At 48.2% G+C, this 24,601-nt stretch overlaps 1 protein-coding gene across 1 annotated transcript in view; it reads right to left on the bottom strand.

The window, feature by feature from the left end:
- Positions 1-23,553, bottom strand: part of RGS10 (regulator of G protein signaling 10) — a 39,774-nt gene extending 16,221 nt beyond the window's left edge. Inside the window, exons 1-3 of the mRNA XM_080913193.1 lie at positions 23,450-23,553; positions 9,198-9,316; positions 8,028-8,114 (exon numbers count right to left, since the gene is read on the bottom strand). Coding sequence (XP_080769319.1) covers positions 8,028-8,114; positions 9,198-9,316; positions 23,450-23,498 — 255 coding nt within the window. The 5' untranslated portion in view covers positions 23,499-23,553. The remainder of the gene's footprint in view (positions 1-8,027; positions 8,115-9,197; positions 9,317-23,449) is intronic.
- Positions 23,554-24,601: the final 1,048 nt, after the last annotated feature.

Genomic DNA, 24,601 nt, shown 5'->3' with positions numbered 1-24,601 from the left:
TTCCTGAGACAGACAGATAGACGTATCCGGTCTCTACCCTTCCAGGCACAAGTCGGATGCTGTCTTGCAGGTGCTGTAATGCTTGGTTTGTACCAACACTGGGTAGGAAGTCAACCTGAAACCCTGCCCCCAACCAATGTAGGTTTAAGAGAAGTGAATTCAGTTTGCTCGGAGCCCCAGACACCTGTCTGCTCAGAACAGCAAAGTCATCCATTGTCTAGCACTCGGGAAGATGCGGTGTGGTCCCCTCTCCCCCACTTGGGGCACGTGCTGATGTCCCCCACCATAAAAGCTTCTGCTTCACAGCCTCCCTAGACGGTAGCTCCTCCCACCTGCTCTGAGCCCCACCTTCTCAGCTGAAGCCTACAGTTGCCTGGGGGCTCCTGGCTACTTCTGGTTGCCAAGCTCTTGCAGGGGTCTCTGGCTCCAGTCCTGGGTACTGTGCCTGCCTTCTTCCTTCACCCTGCTCTCTCGTCAGAAGAGCCTTGTTCTCTCGAGAGTCTCAGATTCAACCTTTCTCCTTCAGCAGGCCCTGTGCCCTCCTAGCCACTCTCTAAACTGGGTCCTGCCCTGGATGCTGTAACTACCATTTAGCCCAACAGTCTTCCAAGATACTGGTCCATGAGTCACTGACTGTTGGCAACACAGGTAGGGAGTCCCAGAGACACCAAGAGAAGGGAGGGTTACCTCCTGACCAGTGCTCCTCTAGTCTCTCCTCTAGGAAGGTGTCAAGGCCCTGTGACATCTCTCCATATGACCCGCACACTATCTGCTGGCACGACTGACTCTGGAACACATCTCCCATCAGCCCACTCTTCTCTACTCTGCTCCTGACCCAAGAGAGAACACTTAAAAGCAGGACACGATTGTGTATGAACCGCATTCATATTTGTTTCACAAAGAGAATGGAGCTGGCACATCACATAAATAGAAGGGTGTGAGTAAGATAGCTCAGCAGGTAAAGACACTTGTTACCAAGCCTGGTGACCTGGGTTTGACCCCACCAACCCCTCCAGGACCCCAACTTGACCTCCACACTGCACTAACTTTAAAAGTTTTAAATGATACAAAAAACTTTCCGAGAACTAGGCCGGGAAAAGGAGAATAACCAGAGTAGGAACAGAGAGGACCGTAGCAGGAGAGACGAGCCTGGGAAATCGAGCCAAGATGAATAAGGTGGCCAAGATGAGTTCTAAATACAAATCACCAGCAAAGCCTTCCCTGACAGCTGGATGGAAATGTGTCCAGTTTATGAACATATCAGGCTTGTAGCTCACTAGGAAGGGACTAAAAGGCCCCTTCTGTAGGAAAAAAAAGAAAAGAAAAAAAAAGAAAAAACACAAAACCAAGGAAAGTCCAAAAGAGCATCTAAAGTTGGAATATTTAAAATAAATAAATAAATAAATAAGTAAATAAATAAATAAAAGTAGGAATGAAAAGCCAAAGAAATGAGAAGGGAAGAAAGAAAAAGATTACAGTTAAGAGCTCAACTCAGGGGAGAGGGGCTATCACAGGAAACACACACACACACACACACACACACACACAGAGAGAGAGAGAGAGAGAGAGAGAGAGAGAGAGAGAGAGAGAGCTGGTGGTATGGCTGCAGACATCTGCAGGAAAGAGGATCACTTGAAGCCAAGAGTTCAAGGTTAGCATGGGCAATAGAACAAGAGCTTGTCTTGGGAAGACCGGTTGGGCCCTGCTGTCTACCCAGCCTAGCTGGAGAACAGTGAGCTCCAGGTTCAGAGAGAGCCCCGGTTTCAAGGGAATGAGGTGAAGAGAGATAGACCCAGACACCTGGCCTTCTCTGCTGGTCCCACACGTGTGTCACACACACCACCACCACAAGATCTGTCTCCAGCAGAAGGAAGTGGGGAGGGAGGGAAAGAGGAGCAGCTGGTGCTTTATTACCAGGTCTCTACCCCCAAATTCCATCCTGCAGCTCACAAAGGGAGCCTCGGAGGCATGGCGCAGTGAGTACAATGGCAGGGTCCCAGCAGGTTCCTCAGGCTCAGTGTGGACACTGCCACTCTCACGGTGAAAATGGATTAAATGAATTAAAGCTTTGTACCACAGGACAGCACCTGAGTTCTGCAGGGAGCTGGTGGCGAAGGCAGTGTGCTTTTCCTATGCAACCCACTCACTCACAGAGCACAAACCACTTGGAAGGAACATTTGAAACTCCTTTTAAAAGCACTTTTTAAAAGAATCATCCCCAAATAGATCCAGTTATGAGATCAAGTTGTAGTGTTAAGTAAAATATACCCCCCACCCAAAATCAATACCATGGACTCTCATGACTGTAAGCTTTAAAATACTATTAAAATACAAACAGTATCGTATTTATATGCTGGCCCAGAGCTCTCTCCAAGCTGTGAACGCTAAAAAGCAGTCCCTATGCCACCTCTCTGTCCCATTCTCGGTGTGGTCTGCACAGATCTGTACACAAGGCCGTCCTCTTCAATGATTGACACATAGTAAACGCACGTGATCTGACTGAGGAATGGGAAAATGGATGAACGAATGTCTACATGAATGAATGAGTGAACTCAGGGTTAGCCAAAATATATATACCTGGTTGGAGCTTTCTTTGTTCTTTTTTAAGGTTTATTTTTATTATCTATATATGTTTGGGGGTTGTGCAGATAAGTGTGGGTGCACATAGAGGCCAGAGGTATCATATCCCCTATAACTAGAGTTACAGGAGTCGTGAGCCACCTAACATGGGTCATGAAAACCAAATTTCAGTCCTCTGGAAGAGCACACTGGGCTTTGAACTGCTGAGCCAGCTCTCCAGCCTGTCTCTGTGGTTTTATAAACCGTAAATGTCGAATTACCCTAAAAGCTACAAATACCTCACATGATAACTCATAGGGAAAAGGCACATGAGAGAAAGGTTTTAAACTTTAAACCACAGAGAAATGGAATGTGCTGAGTACTGACAAAAGGAAGGTGTAGGGAACAAGAGAACCTGAGGACGGGAGGCAGGACGTGTCATTTTCCCTGTTTCCCAAAGTCCCCAGCCTTCCCTCGACACATGCAATGCGACCTTCCTAGGCCATGGCCCTGCTTTGCCCAGGAGTCTGCAGAGTTGTAGGACCACGGAGGAAGACGATCAAGACTCAGGGCTGCTCTACCCTTTGGGGCATCTAAGAATGAAAGCCCCAGCAGGCTAGAATTTATTCCTATCTTTCAGGGCCATTGTCATGTCCAGGGTTTCAGAAGGTTAGACTCCAACCAAACTGGGGGGGGGGGGGTACACCATCATCCCATAGAGGGGGAAAAGCAAACTGTGAGCCTGGTATAAATCCAGATGTTTGGATACTGTGGAGAGGAAGAAAGACAATGATGCCTGGGCTTGTGGGCATAGGAGACAGAAAGACAAACTACAAAAGATGGAGAAGAATGTTATACAAGATGCTCAGAGTCAGTGAGTGTGAGATCGTCACGGGGGAGAAGTTCAGAGGTGAAGCCATCACCACAGTGAACACCAGAACTTATGTATGGTGCCTTAACCTGCAATTTCAGCCTGGGAAGAGGAGACAGTGCCGGCTGGCTAGTGAGAGTAGCCATGTGAATACGCTCTGGGCTTGATTGAGAGAGTCTGTCTCAGTGACTAAAATGGAAGAGCGATGGAGGACGATACCTTCACATCGGCCTCAGGCCTCCACATGCGTGTTCAGACATGTACATGAGCACTTCCACACGTGTGCTCACACACATACAAAAAAAGCCTCATGTACACATGCACGATACAGGCACACATACACCACACATGTGTGCGCTCGTGCACATGTGAGGAACACAGACGTGCACACACCAGCAAAAGAAAAAAAGTGGACCAGTTGTCCTTAAGCCAGCAGAGGTTTGAATGGCTGATCTGCATCAGGTTCACAGCTGCCTCAATTGACTGCAGATAGAGATAAGGCCTCCCACGCTCCCTTTGGGACAGATGTGGTAAGTATGATTGTGAAATTCAGTTAGGTGCCTTCTGCAGGGCCTGCCTCCTCCTCCACTTCTGGAAACTAGTAATTCAGAGCTGACTGCCTAGTTTCACCTACCCAGCAGCTGGCTCCAGTTGAGCCTGTGGGTCCAGAGATTGGCTCCGCATGCTTGTGTAACTAACCTGTAATAGCCCAACACTGGCTGCTGCTGACCTCTCCAATCACACCCCTGCATCCGTGCATGACAGCAGAGTGAAAACCTGATGCTGCGACCAAGACTCAGATGTCCAGGTATCATCAGTGGCTCCACCCTCCCCAGCAGCGTTGTTCTGGCCAGTTTTATGTGAACTTGATAGACGCTAGAGTCATCTGAGAGGCAGGATCTTCCATTGATCAAATGCTTTCATAATATCAGGCTGTAGACAGCCTTAGTTTTCTTAATTTATGATTGATATGGGAGCCCGTTTATTATAAGTGCCGCAACTCCTGGGCCAGTGGTCTTGGGTACTATAAAAACGGGGGCTCAGAAGGCCATGGTGAGCAGCCCAGTAAGCGGCATTCCTTCACGGCCTCTGCATCAGCTTCTGCCTCCAGGTTTCTGCCTTGTTTGAGTTCCCGTCCTGTCTTCCTTCAAGAGTAGATTGTGATGTGGAAGCTTCAAGCACATATAGCCTTTCCTGTCCGAGCTGCTTTGTTTCACTAAAGCTACGGTGACCCTAACTAGCACAGAAATTGGTCGGGGAGTGAAAGTGTTCCCATGCCATCCTGACCACGTCATTCTGAGAAGGACTGTAGAAAGACCTTGAAACTTTGTGGAGAGGGAATCTTTGGTACAACGTGTGGGAACTTCACCTGCCAATAAAAGGCTGTTGGCTTATGAGCTTAGGCAGGAAATAGGAATGCTGAAGCCCCAGTATAGAGAAAGGATTTCTGGGAGAGCCAGAGGTACAGGAGACTGTCCCTAAAAAGTGATGGAGACAGTTTCACAAACCTGAGGAGAGGTCACCCCCACACGGCAAGACCCAGACTAGAACAAACAGGATACCTGACTTACAAGCTAGTCGAGGAACAAGCCCTAGCTTTTGGCTAGGCAATTATTCATAATAATTCATTCTCAGAGTTGTTATTTTGTGAACTTGGGTGTGGGTGGCCAAGCCTGAGGTTACTACTTTGGGTTATAAAAGCCACCATTCAAAGCTTGGTGAGTCGGTCTGTCGGAGCTTGGAGATCAGAGCACTGAGAAACTGCATGCGATGGAAGTCCAGCTCGTGCTGTTCCAAAGGAGAGCTTGAGACAAGCATCTCTGTTCCTTAGACAGAGTAGAGAATCAATACGGCATTCATTACACTGCTCGGTATGTTCCAGACTTAAAGACACCAGCCTTCCAGGTGCCCTGGGATAGGTGTTGGGCATGGAAGTAAAGAGAGAAGCTGCTGATTCTAGATCTCCATAGGATGTAGCGGGGTAGTGCCTCTGCCACACGGAACATTACGGTCCTATAGGGACATGCCAGGGCCAGGGCACCAGGTCCCCTCCATGCTGTGACACACACATCCCCAGTTTGGTCCCGCCTATCCTTAGCTTCAAACACATCCCAGCAACTCGCGGAGAGCAGGACTCTCCCACCCTCCTTCTTGCTCTTCCTAAGTTCTGTTCCTACTTATGGAATCACCGCTTCCCTTCCCCCAACCACCATTGCAGGTTTCAGGCTACAACTCACTTCCCAGTGACCTCAGTGACCTCCACCACCCGAGTGTCCTCAGGCTTCACACTTCCTGTGTCTGCGGGCTTCACACTCGCAGGGCTTTGTACTCCAGAGAAGCTTGTCTGGTTTGTCTGTGAGGTGGGTGTGTCTGGGGCTTTTCTCTGGCACTCTGCGCAGACTGAGCACTCCAGGGGAACACACACACAGGGTAGGTGTGGTGCAGGATAACTGGGTGCCTCCAGTGCACTGTTTAAGCTCAGCTCTGCCCAGGAACTCTACTTCCTTTCTGAGCCACAGGACAGATTTGTTCTCTTGTGGGTCCTTCCCACCCCTGACCTTCAAAGAACAAAGCAGATGAATGGCCACCTGACTCTGAGCTATATGCTCATGGGGTGATGCTGGTCACACCAGATGCTCAAGGCCAGAATGCAACAAAGGTTCTCCCAGGCCTGTCTTCAGTACTGGGGACAGAGAATGGTGTGTGCTCCTTCCCAGGGAACCTTACCCCTGAATCCTACCTTTCCAATGCTGGTACAATTTTCCACTCTTCCCCCACTAAGTCCTTTCCCCATTCAGGTTGCCATGAGCAGAAAACGGCAGAAAGACACAATCATTCCTAGAAGAGCTGGGCCAACCCTGGAGACTCAAGCCAGAAAAACCCATCTCAGAATGGCTTCTTGCCCATTCCAAAGAGGAAGGCTGCTCCATCCTAGAGAGAGAACAGTAAGGTACACTTCCCAGTCTGTTGTCTGCAAACATTTAATGGCTGCTGGCCCTGGATATTCCAAATTTTAGAAATAGAACCTCCAAACCTGGCAGCCAACAAGCAACATCTGTGTGGGAAAATGTTCTGTTTGGAAGGCAAGTGCGGTGGTTTGAATAAGAGCGGCCTCTGTAAGCTCATTTGCTCAACTGCCTGGTTTCCTAGTTGGTAGAATTCTTTGGGAAGGATTAGAAGGTGTGGCCTTGTTGCAGGTTTCAAAAATCCATGCCAGGACCAGCCTTATATCTACTCATGGTGTTCTCTCTGTCTCTGTCTCTCTGTCTCTCTGTGTCTCCATCCATCTCTCCCTCCTTGCCTGCCCCTCCTGGTATGTGTGTGTGTGTGTGTGTGTGTGCGCGCGCGCGCACGTGTGATCTAGCTCTATGCCTGTCACCATGCTCCCTGCCATGATAATCACATACTAACCCTCTAACCCTCTGAAACTGTAAGCCAGCCCTACTAAATGCTTTTCTTCTTTTATAAGTTGCCTTGGTCATGGTGTTTCTTCACAGCAACAGAACAGTAACTAAGACAGAAAGGTTAAAAACAAAAATTAGTTCCAATAATGACAAATTAGATGGATTCACTTTAGAATTACAGGCACAGGCTTGTAATTCCAGCTAATCAGATTCAGTGGCCTGTCAGGACTAAATTCAAGGCCAACCTGGACAGTTAGTGTCTCAAAAGATAACGCAATGAGGGCTGGGCACAAGCCTCAGTGGTAAGGTGTTTGCCTGACATGGACCACGCCCTAGATTGAATCAAACACTAGAAGGAATAAAAGAAGAATCTAAATGTCTAATCATGGGAGAAGACTTTATAGGAAGATGGGTCCCCCAGGTCTCAGGGACAGAAGTACAAACGTAGCAAAGCCTAGGTCTAGCATCCTCCTGGAAGTGGGCTGAAGACAGAGGTTGAGCACAGGAAGTCTAGCCCTGGGGCCCCTCAGTGAGCCATGCAGGTGCTAGAAACAGGACATGGCGTCCTTTGCTCAACCCCTTCCCCTCACTTCCAACAGCTATGGCTAGAACTCACACTCTTTTACAGGACTTACGGCCTTAGAAAGACAAGGGGTAAACATCAAAAACCCACCCAGCTCACCTGCATCCATCCTTCATTGGCTACATGGAGACTAAGGCCCGCCTCTGACAAAAGACAACACCTCTGGGAGGGGTTACACAGAATGCCTGTCAGCTGGTGGGATTCACAGACTCGCTGACTGGCAGTCTGTCTGATGAACCATGTGTGTTCATAGCCACACATACATCTGCTAATCGCGTGGCTCACATCTGACACCAGTGTCACGAAGAGGAGACACCGCACGACTTATTTATGAAGAAAACAGTCCTCAGAATGACAAACTCTATAAGTGAAAATGTCTGCATTTGTTCTGAATGTTGGCCTGCTTTAGAAATGGCTAACTTGCTCTCTTTTTAAAAAAATTTTTTTGATATTTGGTCAACACAAGGTACCCGTTGAAATGTTTACGTCTTCCCTTGAGCCTGGTATAAGTGAGAATGGTCTAGACACTCCCCAAATCTAGGCAACAGGTGTCTGAGGTGGGGTAATGAGAGGAAAAGCTCCATCAGGAAAGCAGATGGCAGAGAAGTACCTGCTTCTTGTCCTCCGTTTTCTTGAAATCTTCACACGCTAGCCAAAACAAGACATTCTCCTCACTGAACTCCTTTTTCAGAAATTCCTATAGATAAAAGGGGGGAGAGGGAATCATACAGTGTTCACTGAGAAAGCGATGCGCTTCCTTTAGAAGATGACTTGGCAAAAGTGAACTGAGGAGCCTGGATTAGTCAGCCCTTGAAAAAAACTCCACCCGGAAAAACAAAAGAACGTGTTTAATGTTGAAGCAAGTATTTCTTACGCATTTCACCTTAATGGTTTTGACATTGCAAGGCACAATAAAAATGAAGCGGGAATCTACTCGCATTTCTGGGCTGACAATAAATTACCAAAAAGTAAATTAAAGTGGAAGATATATCAGCCCCTTCCAGACACTGTTTAAACAAAGCGCATTCCTCCAAAGCCAGGCCCTTTTTTTTTAAACAAAAGGAAAGAAAACACATTAAGCCCGTCCAAATCACAGTGATAGAGACCATTTTAAGTTGGAGGTGTGCTTTCCTGGGACCGCTGGTGGAGAAGTCAGCACGTGGTCAGCTCTATGGCTGTGTTCAAACCTCACTGGCATCCAGACAATGCTCATCCACCCCAGGGGCTCCATGGGGACCAGAGGCACCTTGCCCCATCACTTAAAAAACCATGTTGCAGCGTGAGTATTGGGATTCACGTGTGACCTGCCACGGGTAGCTGCCGCTATGCTAGCAGGAAAGGCCAGTTCTTGGTGGCATTGGCTCTTTCCTGTCCATCAGCCCTCTTTTGGGAGATGCCTTCCCCGGCTTCACTCTGTCAGTTACCATCCAACCTCCCTCATCGGTGATGCATCCAGAGGGTCTGAGACTGGAAAGAACAAACCTTTATCTCAGAGATCCAGATCACCTTTGCCAGTCCTGGAAACCCTCTTTTAGATCTCATTTGGGTAGAGCATCCTTCCCTCATCATCCCCATCCTCCCCATTACTAAAAACCCTGAGACAGGCTCCATGTCCCTTAGTGGGAGTCCAAGGTGGCCATGACAGATGAACAGTTCTTAGTCTGTAGCCAAGACACTCAGTATTAAACACCGCCCTGGTCCCCTCACTCCCAGCCCCCACCCCACACGTGTCACAACGTTTCCTATTGCATCAACTCTAATGAAGAATGAAAAGGCGAACCCGAAATCTCTTCACGCCTTCTGGATCTTCCAGAAGATTCTCCAAGGAGGACGCCCATTTGGCTGTGCTCTTGAGGCTCTGGTGGCCGCTGCTTGAGCCCCCTTCGGCATCATGGATGTCTGCAAAACACAGCACAATGTCACCACTTGAGGACCCTGTCCCATGCAGACAGCGCATGTGAGAAAATGGCTGTAAGGCTCACAGTAAGGCCATCACCACCATCAGCACCAAAGCGACACACTCTAGAGCCTGTCACACACCTAGTCTACCGAGGTGGGAGTCACCGCTCCCTCCACTGTTCAGGCAAAAAACCAAAACAACAAACAAACAAACAATGGAGGGATTCGCCATCTCTGTTATGTCCCAGTTTGTCCCCTGGCCCTTGAGTCTCTCTAAAACCCACCTCCCATTGACCCCCGACTCAGCATCAGCTCACCCCCCCCCCCGCCCTTTTGCTCCTATAGAGCAGCAGCGTCAGCCTGTGTGGCACAGGAAGAGTGGGAAGCAGGGCCAGGATGAGGACAGTCACACCAAGAGTGAAGATACTGAAGCACTGAGATAAATGTCTTCGTGTGATACAAATTAATGACCTCCATGATGGGGCTAGGGATATGGGGGGAGTGTAAAATGATTGTCTAGCATACACCAAGCCCTGGGTTCTATCCTGAGTCCCAGGATAAAGCTCATGACAAACAAATGCCAACATTTTAAATAAAGCATCAACGGTCTGCATCTTGGCTCTCATCTGGACCTCCAGAGTGGTTTGCCAACACAGTTACTTATCCAGTTTTTATTTGAACTCCTGTAGTTCAGTTCATCAGTTTTTTTGTTTTTAAATATGTCATATCCTTAAACATGTAGCGGGGGATGTGGCTCTGTTCGGAGAGTGCTTGTCTAGCATACACAGAGCCCTGGGCTCCAGCCTCAGAACTGCACGAAAGCAGCCATGGCAGCACATGCCTGGGATCCTAGCCCCCGGGAGGCAAGAGATCGGGGGTTCTGTCAACCTTGGCTACACAGGTAGTTCAAAACCAGCTTGAGAAAATGAGATCCTGCCTGTGGATGGATGGATGATGGATGGATGGATGGATGGATGGATGGGTGGGTGGATGGATGGATGGATGGGTGGGTGGATGGATGGATGGGTGAGTGGATGGATGGATGGATGGATGGGTGATGGATGGATGGATGAATGGATGGATGGATGGATGGATGGATGGATGGATGGGTGGATGGATGGATGGATGGGTGATGGATAGATGGATGGATGGATGGGTGGGTGGATGGATGGATGGATGGGTGATGGATGGATGGATGGATGGATGGATGGGTGGGTGGATGGATGGATGATGGATGGATAGTGACAGTTAAATGTCACTGACCTGTTGCTACCCAGGGTGAATGCACAGGACATCTTACATCAACAAGCTTGATACTTAAAATCCTCTTTACCAAAAAGAGGGGTGGGGTGGGGGCAGCAGGACTGGCACCATCATGGCTGGTGTGTGACTTTGGTTGAGTCCAAGCTCAAAACCAACTTGATTCGTTTGTGCTACAGGGTCTTGAATAAAATCTGTCTGTGCACCTGAGGAAAATCCTCTGAGCTGGGGGTTATCTAAACATTCAAGATAGAAGTACAAAATACTTCCACTGCAGGTGGGAGGATTCTGCCTGTCCCCAGCACAAAGAAATAAGAAGACTCTGAAGGGGTAGATAGGACAAGTGCCCTGACCTAATCCTTATATATAACATACACTTAAATGCCCCCACTGTATCTAACAAATATGTATAATTATCATGTATCCATCAGGGGACAAAATAGGAGGTCCATCAGAGAGCTAGCAGCACACTGTGACAGTCTCTCTCCCCTTTTCCACAAAGAATGACCCACCAGCTAGTACTTTTTCCACAATTGACATTTTTGTTCCAAACACTAAAGTCAAGGTTCTATTTAAAAAAAAAAAAAAAAAAAAAAAAAAGCTTGAATCTAGGAGAAAATCAAGAGACCAAAAAGCAAATCATTTTTAAATGATGATTGGGAAAAACACTATATTAATCACTGAAAATAACTAAAAGACCATAAAGTGAAATAATTTTTAAAGAAAATTTGTATCAGACTATACCAGACTTGGACCCAGGGAGCTGGCTTAGTGGTAAAGTACCTTCTGCACAGGCGTGGGAACCCAAGTTTGATTCGCAGCACCTAGGTGTGAGCCTAGCTAAACTGGTAAAGCCCCAGGCCACTGAGAGACCCCAATCTCCAAACAATAAAAAGCAGATATGTACTAAGGAACATCCCTTGAAGTTGTCCACTAGCTTCAACACATATGCACAAGGGGTGGGAGGGAGAGAGAAAAATAAACCTAATAGTTGTTAGTTGATGTCCTTTTAGGGGTCAAAACAACACATCCTAACTTTGATTTTGTTTGTTCTGCTTTGTTTTTGAGAGAGAGGGCCTCACTGTGTAGCCTACGTTGGCTTAGAACTCATGAACTCACAATCTTTCTTTTTAGCCTTTCCAGGGATGGAATTGCTTTTCTGTACCACCACACCCACACTGACACCTTAACCTATTCCTCTTCTGGGGTCCATTTCCTGCATCTCTATAAAACAGAACGTCATCAGAAACGGAGGGACTGCGCATCGGTGCTCACTAGTTGGGTAGTATATGGGGAAGTATCTGTGGCAGCGCCATTGCCTCTCGGCAAAGCAAGCTCCCTAGAACAATTGACCACATGACCCTGCTGGCCTTCCAAAGTGACTCTGCAGCTCGTGGGTAAGAAAGAGTTCCTGGCTCCTTATCTACCATAGAATGTCTATCTCTAGACACAGTTTCTCACAAATGTCAGGTTTTTAAAAGCATTACAAGAGGTTCCCGAAGGAGGGCTCCTTCCACCAAGCATCCCTTCAACTTACCTCTGTGCTCTCGAGAACACGGTTTGACCATTTATCCCACTGCCCCAGCAGATCCTCTTAAGCAAATAAACACCAGGACAGGATCACACGATTCTAGGAACTACCTCAGGTAGCCACACGCTTTCTTCCACGTTTTCAGCCTTAGTCTGAAAGGATGCCGAAATGTTTGGCACCCTTAAATAATCAACCATACCATGCCAGGGTTTCACTGCCCTGCTCTCTGACAAATAAGTGACATGGTAGATTGTCCCCAGGCAGTTGAGAGCTGGGTTCACCGCTGGGGAAATTCAAACCACACCCTTGACTACTAATCTGTGCATTAACTTTTTGAGGCAACTTTCAGTTGAGCAAGAAGTGAGCTGGCCCCTTTGGTACCTGAGGTCCGTGCTTAGCATCCTATGTAATCCCAGGGCTGAAAAGGTAGAGGCAAGAGGATTCCTGGGGTTCACTGACAAGGCTGACTAACCGGGTCACAGAATTCCAGGTGCATTGTGAGAAACCATGTTCCCAAAGAACAAGGTGGAAATGACTGAGGAAGATGCCTGGCATCGATCTCTAGTTCCCACATGTGTTGTGCTCATGCAGATGCACATGCACATACATGTACACATACACGAGCGTGTGTGAGTACACACGAAGTTACACAATTCCAGGGCTACTGTCTAGACTGCTTCTTTAGACTGGAAAGCAAAAGTTCAAGACAATGACATGTCCTGGGTGACGTGCTAAGGAATCGCTACACAGAACCAATAAGAAAGACCTATTTGTCCTATCAGGATGCCTCCATGGGACTCCGGGGTCCTTGGAACACAGAAAATAGTAGTCCCTCAAGGGACATTGCAGGGCTTCCATGTCACTTGCATCAAAAGTAAAAATAATCCTGTGTAATTCAGGGGAGAGATTCTCAAAAGCTTTGGTTACTGGTGTTTTGACTTTGGAGTTCTTAAGTGTGTGTTTTACTACGAGTATGTGTGTGTGTGTGTGTGTGTCTGTCTGTGTGTGTGTGTGTGTGTGTGTCTCTGTGTGTGTGTCTGTGTCTGTGTGTGTGTCTGTGTGTGTGTCTGTGTGTGTCTCTGTGTGTGTGTCTGTGTGTGTCTGTGTGTGTGTCTCTGTGTGTGTGTCTGTGTGTGCATGTGTGTCTCTGTGTGTGTGTCTGTGTGTGCATGTGTGTCTCTGTGTGTGTGTGTCTGTGTGTGTGTGTGTGTCTGTGTGTGCATGTGTGTGTCTCTGTGTGTGTCTCTGTGTGTGTGTGTGTCTGTGTGTGCGTGTGTTTCTGTGTGTCTCTGTGTGTGTGTCTGTGTGTGTGTCTGTGTGTGCATGTGTGTCTCTGTGTGTGTGTGTCTGTGTGTGCATGTGTGTCTGTGTGTGTGTCTCTGTGTGTGTGTGTCTCTCTCTCTCTCTGTGTCTGTGTGTGCATGTGTGTCTCTGTGTGTGTCTCTGTGTGTGTGTCTGTGTGTGCATGTGTGTCTCTGTGTGTGTGTCTGTGTGTGCATGTGTGTCTCTGTGTGTGTGTGTCTGTGTGTGTGTGTGTCTGTGTGTGCATGTGTGTGTCTCTGTGTGTGTCTCTGTGTGTGTGTGTGTCTGTGTGTGCGTGTGTGTTTCTGTGTGTCTCTGTGTGTGTGTCTGTGTGTGTGTCTGTGTGTGCATGTGTGTCTCTGTGTGTGTGTGTCTGTGTGTGCATGTGTGTCTGTGTGTGTGTCTCTGTGTGTGTGTCTCTCTCTCTCTCTGTGTCTGTGTGTGCATGTGTGTCTCTGTGTGTGTCTCTGTGTGTGTGTCTGTGTGTGCATGTGTGTCTGTGTGTGTGTCTCTGTGTGTGTCTCTGTGTGTGTGTGTGTGTGTGTGTGTGTGTGTGTAAGGTGGGTGTATGTGCTAATGAGTGCAGAGTCTGAGGAGGCCAGAAGAGGGCATCATCAGAGCTGAGTTTCCAGGTGGATGTGAGCTGCTGGACCAGCTAGCTGAGAACCAAACTCCAGTCTCCAGGGACCAGTATGCACTCCTAGTTGCTGAGCCGGCTTTTGAACTTCAGTCCTAACCAAAGCCTTCCCTTTTGGCCATTTCTGCCACTGTAACTTTCCCACAGGATTCTTCTGCCGGCTCCTGTCATGTGTTTTCTCTTTCCTTAGATATTGGTTTGGACCTTTTCCAAGACTTCAGACTGACTAAGGGTTTTTGTTGTTTGTTTTTCAGTACTGGGGACTGACTTCAGGACCCTGCACATGCTAGGCAACTGCTCTACCGCTGAGTTCCTGTCTGCCACTTCCTCCTCCCTCTCGTCTCTCCTCCTTCATTCTGAAAATTAAGATTTTTGTTGTTGTTCTTACAACAAACAGATCTTCCTGGAGCAACATCTACAAACACAATTCACAATAATGACATCTATATTTTGTCTTTTTTTTTAAATTTCTGTAACAACATACCTGAGGCAGGATACTTTATAAAACAGGAGGTTTGTTTTGGCTCATTGATTCAACTCCCAAAGGCCCCCAACTCTAAACAATATATCTAAAATAAAAAATGTTTCTTCTACATTCCTAATACCTCACAGTGGAAACTACATTTCAACACAGGAGCTTTGAGACACAGTGACCTCACCTAGGTCACAGCAAGGCATCATCTCCCTAGGAGTCACCTGAATTCAGAACATACCTGTAACTCAGTGTCCCCTACTCAGAAAACTTAATCTATTTTTTTATATAGACTAAGGGATCCTATGCCATCTCGTTTCATTTTAAACATGATATTTTACCTAGTAACATACAAGAGAAAGAGTAATTTTTTAAAAGATTTATTTACTATATAGAAGTGCACTGTAGCTGTCTTCAGACACACCAGAAGAGGGCATCAGATCTCATTAAAGGTGGTTGTGAGCCACCATGTGGTTGCTAGGATTTGAACTCAGGATCTCTGGAAAAGTAGTCAGTGCTCTTAACCACTGAACCATCTCTCCAACCCTGAAAGAATAAATTGTATCAATAGCTTACTTCTAAACGTTAAAATATGGTGGCACACATCTCTAATCCCATACATGGAGGCAGTATCAGGAGGATCCCAAGAGTTCAAGGCCAGGCCAATACATATGGGGAGCTCCTGACCAGCCAGGGCTATATGGGGAGACCCTCTCAAAATTATTAGTATTAATAATGACAATAAAAACATTTTTTAAAAAAAGGAACACCAAGATTCCACAGCTGCCCAAACCTTATCCAAGAGTCTCCCAAATCTAGATATTTTCTCATGCTTGTGCATGAATACATGTGTGTGTGTGTACATGTGTGCGTGTATAGGCCAGAGGTCAATTCCCAGGGTCCTTCTCAGCCATTCTCCACCTGGCTTTTATCTGAGTTTCTCACTTTTACCCAGACTGGCTGGCTCTGCCAGGCTGGCTGGCTGTAAGCCCCAGGATCCTCCTGGTGTCCCTAGCACTGGGGTTACAATCACAATGTAAACTGGCTCCTTCCACCCTGGCCTGGGTGTCGGACTCAGGCCCTCTCACAGTCAGGACAAGCACTGCACTGCCTGAGCCAGCTCCCCAGCCTGTTCATCCACTTCCATCGGCAGTTTCCATTTTTGGTGAATAGGCAAGAAAGCAGGCTTAAAATGCCCAGGTGGGGAAAATACACTAAACATGGTTTTCTAGCAGCTTTAAGATTTCTCAGGCTATAAGAAGCAATTTGGAGTGATATTAGTTTGTCTCAATTTTGTCTGTTTATATTTTGCGTTTTTATTTCAACTCTAAAATGTTATGTCAAAGGAAAGGAGGTTCTGTCGTTGCTTGGCTGTTTCCTGCTTCATCTTGCTTTGCTTTCTTTTCCTTTTGACTTCTCCCTCTTCAAAATTTCTTTTTGCATGTCTGGGCCTAATTTTTCAGTGCATTTATCTTTAGCTGATGATAAAACTACTTACGATTCGTTCTCTAGGTGTGAGGTTGTGTGCCACACTTTCCTGTGGGTTGAAAGCCCTCTTGTGCGACATTTATAATGTCCCAGTGTTCCAGGTGAGGATGCAAAGATGGGAGACAGGCAAAGAAGGGAAGTCTGGGTCGGAAGGTCGGTGGTCTGGCACCAGGGAACCTGTTCTTTCTCACAAGGTTTCATTGCTGTTTAATTTTGATTTCTGCTCATCTTTACATTGAGAGGCCAGAAGGGAGCAGCTTTGAAGAGGCTAACAACAGCAGGGCGTGGCTGTGCACACCTTTGGTCCCAGCATCTGCAGGGCAGAGGCAGGCACATCTCTGAATCCGAAACCAGCCTAGCCTATACAGAGAGTTCAGCCAGAGTTATGTGGTAAGATCCTGAATAGAGGGAGAGAAGGGGTGGGGAGGGGGTGGGTCAAGGAACATGAGCCTGACCAATAACAATTACATTGTTACTGTGTGTGTAAAGACAGAAACTTGGGGTAAATTCCGTACTGGGGAAGTCGGGTAGGAGTCCTGTAAGACTAAGCTGGGAGCATCTAGCATACAGAATGTGCAGACAGTTTCATTTCCATCTATGCTGTTCTGTGTGGCTTCTGACTTCGGTAAAAGCCTGTCTTCAAAGATGCATGCAGCATTGCCCTACAGATGGCTGGAGCCTGTTGCTTGCGATCCATTTCGTAATACATTATTTATATTAGCTATGATGTCACAGCTAATCGAGACTTTGTCCAGACAGGAATTCCCTAGAAATCCATACTCAAAAGGCATCTGGGGCACTCATCAGACCTGAACGCTTACAGCTTAGATTTCTGCTATGACTCTGTAGGGAGAGCCGTGTAAGGACCCTGTGTAGTAGACCATTTCCCCAATCCAAATAATATTTTAATAAGCTCTCAACATGCAACTTCCTCAATAGCAACATACATTCTCACAGACTCTGCTCTAAGTGCCCATAAATCTCTAGCACACTGACGGAGACAAAGGAGACATTCACATGCAGGAAAAGGCAGAGATGTTAGCCCCAAATTCCAAAGCAGTTAGACAGAACACCCCACCTTCCTTTCAAGCCATCTCCTTCGAGCCCGGTGTACTGGCTCTCATCTGGAATTCAGTACTTAAAGGGGTAAGAGGTAGGAGGATTAGGCTAGCCTCTGCTACATAGCAGAGTCCTGAGACCACTGTGAGCTCTATAAGACCCTGGCCCATAAAATTAGAAAGAAAGAAATGGGAAAAGGAACGAGGGAGAAAAGCAAACTATATTCTCCTCTGCATGTAGTTTAGGGGAAAGCTATACCCACAAAACTTATTCAGAAAGTTCATATCACCTATACCACATCAAGCATGATACATGTTTTTTCAAAGTTACATCCCAATATAGAATCCGAGAATCTGTTTGTTTTAACTGGTGATCTACTTGTCTCCACAGAAACTGGGTCATGGAAATTCTGTATCTAAATAATACTTTACATATTTATCACTAGTATCTAGCCCCTGAAAATGACCTATCAGGCACGCAAGGCCCCAAATGAGGTCATAGAAATTCATTACAATTAGCAAAAAAAAAAAAAAAAAAAAAAAAAGATGACGATTTAAAATTTTAAAACAGTCCTACTAAGAAATGGCACATAAGACAAGAACAGGAAAGCAGGCCAGAGAGGGTGGCACAGCCTTGAAGGTACACTGTGACACTTTGACCATAGAGCTCAGGACTCAACAAGGCAAGTGTGCCCAGCAGCCCTTCAGAAGTCACATGCTGTCTCGGCACAACACCCTCCTCCCTAGGCCCTGTTCCGCTCGCCCCCCCCCAACTGAGCTGAGAGTGTGTTCTGAAGGGGGATGGTCCTTACGTTCCATGCTCCGGTCCACCAGGAAGATCCAGCAGGCCAGAGTACCGCTGCCTTCTCAGAGCCAATTTGTAGAACAACAGGGGCTCAGGGTTCCCTGACGCTCTTGGGTCTAAACAGAAAACTATCCTCAACATCCTCTTTTGGGTGCACTAAACACCAGGTGGCCAGTTTCCAGCTTTGACTGGAGGGAAGGAAACAAGAATGCCAGACTGTCGTTCGTTCGTACCCTCCCAAGAATCCCCACTTTCTAGGCAGCCAGGGGCCCAGAAAAACAATAATGGCCCCCAAGACACAGAAAAATGACAATGGCCCAAGTTCCTTTACTTGTCTCCAAGAACGAGTCTTGACATATGCATAAAATACCTTTCCCCCATTCAAGATAAGGGACTCCTGGGCTAGGGGTGTGGCTCAGTGGTAGAGCACTTACCCAACGCACATAGGTCCTGGGCTGATTCCAAATCCTGTAAACGCAGTTTGTCAGGATCAGTCATGCTTTCTTTGTGTGTTAGGGGAAGGCAGTTTTAAGGCAAGAACTTCCTATGTAGCTCTGACTGGTCTTGAAGTACAGCCTCCCGAGTCACTATCATTCATGAATAAAGCCATACATTTATTTTCTAGCTTGCTTGCTTGCTTTTGTTGTTGTACACAGTAGGGTTTCTTTGGGGGGTGTTGTTGTTGTATGTGTTTTCTTTTGTCTTTGTTTTGGATATGAGTGTTGGTGTGTGTGTGTGCTCTGATTGGCCTCGGCTTGCTACGTAGCCAAGGATGATCCTGAATTTCTGATCCCTCCTACCTCTCTGGTGCTAAAACCCACCACAGCCAATTCTATGCTGTCCTGGGGACTGAATTCGGAGAGTCGGGCCGGCTAAATAAGCATTCTCTTCAGAAAGCTACAACTCCAGCCCCAGCCCACAGATTTCTTAGTGTGTGTGTCCCTGTGTGTGCTGATGTATGTGTGCAAGTGCCTGTACAGACCTGGGTATCTCTTCTCAGGCACTGCCCACCTTCTTTTGATGGAGTCTCTCGCCAGCCTGGGAGTGTTAAATAAGCTGAACTCACTGGCCATGAGTCTCCACTTCCCCGGGATTACAAGCAGGCACCACCTTCAGGGTTTTGGATATTCAGCCCAGGTCTTATGTTGAATAAACAGCCCTTTGCCAACCGTGCTCTCTCTCCACAATCCATCCTAGGCATTTCTTAAGAACAAAAGCAATGTGTTCCTCGAGGGTCAACCTCACATCTGGTACTCCAGAATATAGTTTATAATAATCAACACTTTCTGAGGAATGAGCTAAGGTTAGCACCTGATCAAGAGGTGCTGAAAGAAAACTAGGGAGCCACTGAGAACAGGTGACAATCACCGAGAATGTATGGCAACCCAACAAGCACAAGGAAATGAATGGAGACAAGCAACGCAGTGAAGGAAACCGGACTCTGTCAGCTGGCTGAGGAAGCTGGGAATGACACTATAAGATTCCAGAAATGAAAGGTTCTAGTCACGGGTTTACAGTGAATTAAGGGGGGGAAAACGACCAGACGATAGAGGAAGACAGAGGAGAAGCTGTCACCTCCGTATTACTCCTTAACTATTTGTCAAGGTGGCTGAGTAGATGTGCATTCAGGTGGCTCCAGAGGAGGATCCAAAACAGCTTAATCTTGTCTGCTTCTTTAGAGACGAATATCTGTGGAATAGCCCCCATTCCTAGGGACCCCAACTTCTGAGACAAACTACTGTCAGGTGCAGAGGACCAGTCAGGCCTAGAAGGACACCCTCAAGGAGACAGGAATACCCAATAACTCGCAGGCAGAGTAAGGGGGGGCAGGAAACTGGGTTGAGACGAAGGGGGAGTCAGGTGGAGAGGCAGTAAGGCAAGCCTGAGCACTCGGCATGACCCTCAAGAAATGGGAGCCAGGTCCAAAGAGAAATTTGTCCCTGAAAGTCTGCAGGAACTGTTTCTCGTAGTGGACGCCTCCTGACAGTTCTTATCAAGGGGCTGCTGCTCCTGCCTGCCGGAGGCCCGGCTTCTCTCATTGTCGCCCGCAGGGCTGCTGCAGTGGACAGCTATCTGGGGGAAGCAGAAGCGACCACAATAAATTCAGTACCATCTAAACAAGTCCTCAGAAGTCAGCATTAGGGGACTCAGCTCAGGGAGGGAAGCGCCTGGTTTCCCAGTGAAAGCTTTGGAAATGGGCAGCCCAGACCCTGCCTGGGCATCTAAGAAAGTGAAAGACAAAATATTGACAAGTGACGGCAACTGAAGCCACATCTCACCTTCTGCTTACCCAGGTTGTCTACAGGCTGCTCGTGGTGGGACCCAAGCAGACAGAGCTAATGTCATCTGTACAAAAAGGCCATCTCATCCTAGCCTTTCCACACTTGGAAGGCTAGCCTTGCTCTCTTCTAACCCCCAGGCCCAGCCCATGAGTTTCTACAGAGGAAAGTTTCCCCAACTGCCAAGACACTCCACTGTAAAACTGTTAAGAACAAATTTGTTAAATTTCTGTACAGACAAAAAAAAAAAAAAAAAAAAAAAAAAAAAAAAAAAAACATAAGCCCAGCAATAACTCTGAAAGCATTGCCAAGGTTTAATAGGATAATGTAAAGAGGACTTACTTCTCTCTGACAGACCACCCGGTCTGGCTGTAGGGGTGTGGCTTTTACTTTGGTTCTGAGGTAGGATCTTGCCAGTTACTAGTAGTGTGGGTTGTGGGTAGAGGCCAGGGTCCTCTGAGGGTTCCTCACACACCAGTCTAAAAAAATCACTGGGGTACTTGCTAAAACTGATGCTGTGACTCTTCCTGAGCTCTGTGGTTCCCCAAGATTGAACTGGAGTCTGACTTTCATCAAGCCCCTGCTTCCCCTACCTGATAGGCAGAACATAGAGCCTCCAACAATGGCCTCCGACTATGAGCCTTAGAAACAGGCAGAGCTTCCAGGTCTCAGCTTATAGATACCATCTTTGATGAGATTCAGCTCTTTCTGCCTCACATAAAATGCTCTGGGGGAGACAGGCTTGCAGGCAACCCCGAGCCCAGGCTCTTACAGAGGTGATTCCAGCTTTGGTGGGGCTTCCGTTGGATATTCTGGAAAACCTCTTTTAAAGTGAAGGTCAGGTGGGGGTGTCACTCTGGGGCAGGCCAGTTGACTACTTGTGCAAGGCCTTGGGCACACCCCTAACACCACAATAGAAAATCATGAAAATTACCCTCCCCCAAATCCATAACCGTCCTGCGGATGGCTTACCTGCTGCACAGCATCTCTGTAAGGAGCCTTCACCCTCCCTCCTTTCTGCTTCTTTTCTTGATGCTGGGTGGTAAGGATAGGGACCAAACTGGCAGGGGCTTGTGTCCACAGATTCCAAGGAAACTGGGCTCTTGCCATACAAACATCTAACACCAAGCCCTGATGTTTAACCCCTGGCTTTTCTATCACTGGTTAGTCTGTTGCCCTGAACAGATACACGGTACCACCAATTGTGAAGCTGCAAACTTCAGTTTGGGATTTGCAATCTGGCCATATGCAAAAGCATCCTAAATCCAGGTATCGGTCATGATTCAGTGGTTCTATTTGTATTATATTCAGGCCAAATACAATTCTAAGCAGCAAGCAACCTATGCAGGGCTTGACATAGCTCCTCTACATAATAAGAAAAAGAAAGCTAATAAGCCTACACCTTTTATCATGTATCCAGCATTGCACTTGGGGCTTCTCATGTTTAACTGCTTATGCTACTATGAGTAATGTGAGCATATATTTATCAGAATTAAAATCTGTAGTTAACGGCCAGTAATACGGTTCACTGGGCAGGATGCTTACATCAAGCCTGATGGCTTGAGTTTGATTACTGGGACCTATCTGTAGAAGGGAACTGATTTCCATAAGTCATCCTCTAACCTCCACATGAAAGCTGTAGCGCTCTCTTTCTCCCTCCCTCCCTCCCTCCCTCCCTCTCCCTCTCTCTCTCTCTCTCTCTCTCTCTCTATCTCTCTCTCTCTCTCTCTCTCTCTCTCTCTCTCACACACACACACACACACACATGAAGACACACACGAACACACAAACACAAGCACACACACACGGACACACACACACACACACGCACACACACATGAAGACACACACACAAACGTAAATGTAATCTAAATTAAAAATTAAGTATGTAGTTAAGTCCACAGCTTTCTGAAATCCACTGTTCATCAAGCCTTGATGTCTGACATATGTTGATATGTCCCAACACAGTTCATTTCAGTCCACCTATGGCTTAGCAACCAGTTCCCAGATGCCCTGAACATTTAGCAATTGGTTCTTGCAAGCTACACCGAGCCAGCACCAGCACAGCTCTGCGGCACAGAAAGGTCCAAGGACATTCATTATTCAGGGTGGCGGAGTGGCAGAGTCAAGGTTGGAGTTTAACTCCGGTGCCTAGAATCTGACCACCACTCCGTGTCAGCCATCAACGTCACAAGGGAATGTGACCACTCGGGTAACACTAATGGAGCATTTCAACGCATATTAAGACAGTGGTGCAAACTCTTGACAATAACTCTATGGAATCTGACTGACTTTAGTGGGGTTGTCTTAAATATTTAATGAAATGATTTGCATGAGGTTGATGGGTGGAGGGGAGGCTCCAATTAAGCACTTAAAGCCACACTTTGCGCATCCCTACTCACAAAGAAGTTGCACAGCTGGCGAGTGGAGGCAGTGGAATTGGGTCTATGTCTGATGGCAGTCTTTTAACCGCGTTTGATATTTACGTGAAAAGAGGAAACCAGCTAACACGTAGTGAATCTCCGGGCGACAGGAAAACAAGCCTTTGAAACCCCCCCGAACCCCCCCAACCCAGAGTCAAGCAAACAAACCTACATTTAAAAGATCCATCAGCTAGCTAAGAGTAGAGCAGGTTACCCAACACCCTGGCTTTAGAGCCCCACCCCTCCGACGCGGCTGCTCTAAGGGTGAAGACAAGAGAAAGCATAGAAGGTGTCAACACAGCTCCTGGCCACAACATAAGCCATCAAAGAGTAGGTGTTATTAAGAACAAAAAGGATGACAGGATTCAAATCACCATTTCTGCACCGTGGGTCCTTTGTCTTGCCAAGTTGCCCCAAACTGTGGGTCGGGCAGGTCCAGGGGAAAAAACAAAGTGACTCCCCCGCCGGGTCACACAAGTTCCTCCCCCGCCCTGGTGTGCAGCCACCTTGAGACTCCACTTTTTTGGCGCCCCGGGGCCCGGCCACTCCGGGGATGCAGAGGTCCGGCGGAGCATCCTTCCCATTCCGCCCGAGGAGGAGGCTGCACACAGGAGGGGAGCCTGGCTTCCCACGCTGCCTCGGAGTGTGGGGCTGTTAACGTGTCTCCCGTGGCTCCCATACCTTCTCTAGAAAGCTGCTTTGACTCCCGCTTCAAGCCCAACTTCCTCCCCGGGCGGCTCCCCGGCTCTGCGCTCCCGCCGCGGCTGGGACAGAGCGAGCGGGGAGGAGCGCGGCTGCTGTCCGGGCGGCAAGGCGAGCCGCGCCAAGGGACCCCGCGACCCGGTCCTTCCCGCGCCCCAGTGCCGGCAGCCGCTTACCAGACGGCGGCCGCTTCCTGCTCAGTCGGCTCACGGCGCGGGTGAACATCGCCGCGGGCGTCCAGAGGACAGAGCAGCCGGGCAGCGCGGCGGCTCAGCCCAAAGAGGGCAAGGAGGAGGAGGAGTCCGCGCGACGCCGCCCCTCCAGGCCCCGCCCGCCGCCTCCTCCCCGCCGCGCTCCCCTCTCCCTGCCCACCCGCGCTCGTGGGCACTGGGTCCAGCCCCCAGTTACCCGCGCAGGGCAGGGCGCGGTGGCCCCGGGTGACCCTCAGCTCCCGCGCACATCCCGGTCCCTCCCCTCGCCGCCTGGAGACATACAGCCTTCGGTGTCCCTGCCAGGCCCAAGTCACCTCCCAGATCGCCCCCGGGTCTACCCGATTCCGTGGGCGCGCGGCCTGCTCACGCCGCGAAAGCCCGGGAGGCGTCACCAGAGTCCCGAGCCAAGCCACCGCGAGTGGGCGCCCACTCTGGCCCACGCCACGCCTGTGCCGGGGCTTCAATGCTCCGGGACAGACCTCGGAGAAAGCTGCCGGAGCCTCTGCGGTTCCAGAGTGGATCGGAGCGCGCCGGCACATTTTTTAACTTGGACAACACTTGGGTGCAGTCTCGGGAGGACCTTTGCGCTCAACTACCGGAATCCTGTAGATCCCAGAGCCGGGCTCAACGCTCCTCTCCTGGTGCCTGTCACCTGCTTAGCGCCGCGCTCCACGCTTATCTAGTTTCCCATTTCTTTTTACCAAACAGCCCAAGAGGGGGGTGTCGCTAGCCCCATTTTCTTGAGCATTTGGTTTGCAAGGAATTGTCTTTCTGGCGAGTTTTATTTTTCTCCTTGTGGGTCTGGCTTTGTCTCGAAATTGGTCTTTATTTTTAGCTGTGCTAATTGCTATTTTTCTAAACCATTCCCCAGTCGCCCCCCCAAACCCCCGCGCGCGTTCTTTCGCAGGATTTTCACTAGTTGGCACTTTCCTTTATATCTTCTATTCTGAGCTTCCCATTTTGCTCTATTTTCCTCCCTTTTTGTCCACCCTGCAGTCCCAACGCCACCTCAGCTCCGGCCCTCTGTGGTTATTCTCCATATCTCTCTCCCTACCCTTTCCCACTCCATCATTTCCAAACACGGCCATTTGTGCTTTCCAAAGAGGATGTGCCGTC

Source organism: Micromys minutus, assembly GCF_963924665.1.
Source record: "Micromys minutus genome assembly, chromosome: 2".
Taxonomy (NCBI): Eukaryota; Metazoa; Chordata; class Mammalia; order Rodentia; family Muridae; genus Micromys; species Micromys minutus.
The sequence above is the reverse complement of the archived record's forward strand: the minus strand, read 5'-3'. Positions and strand labels throughout refer to the sequence as shown.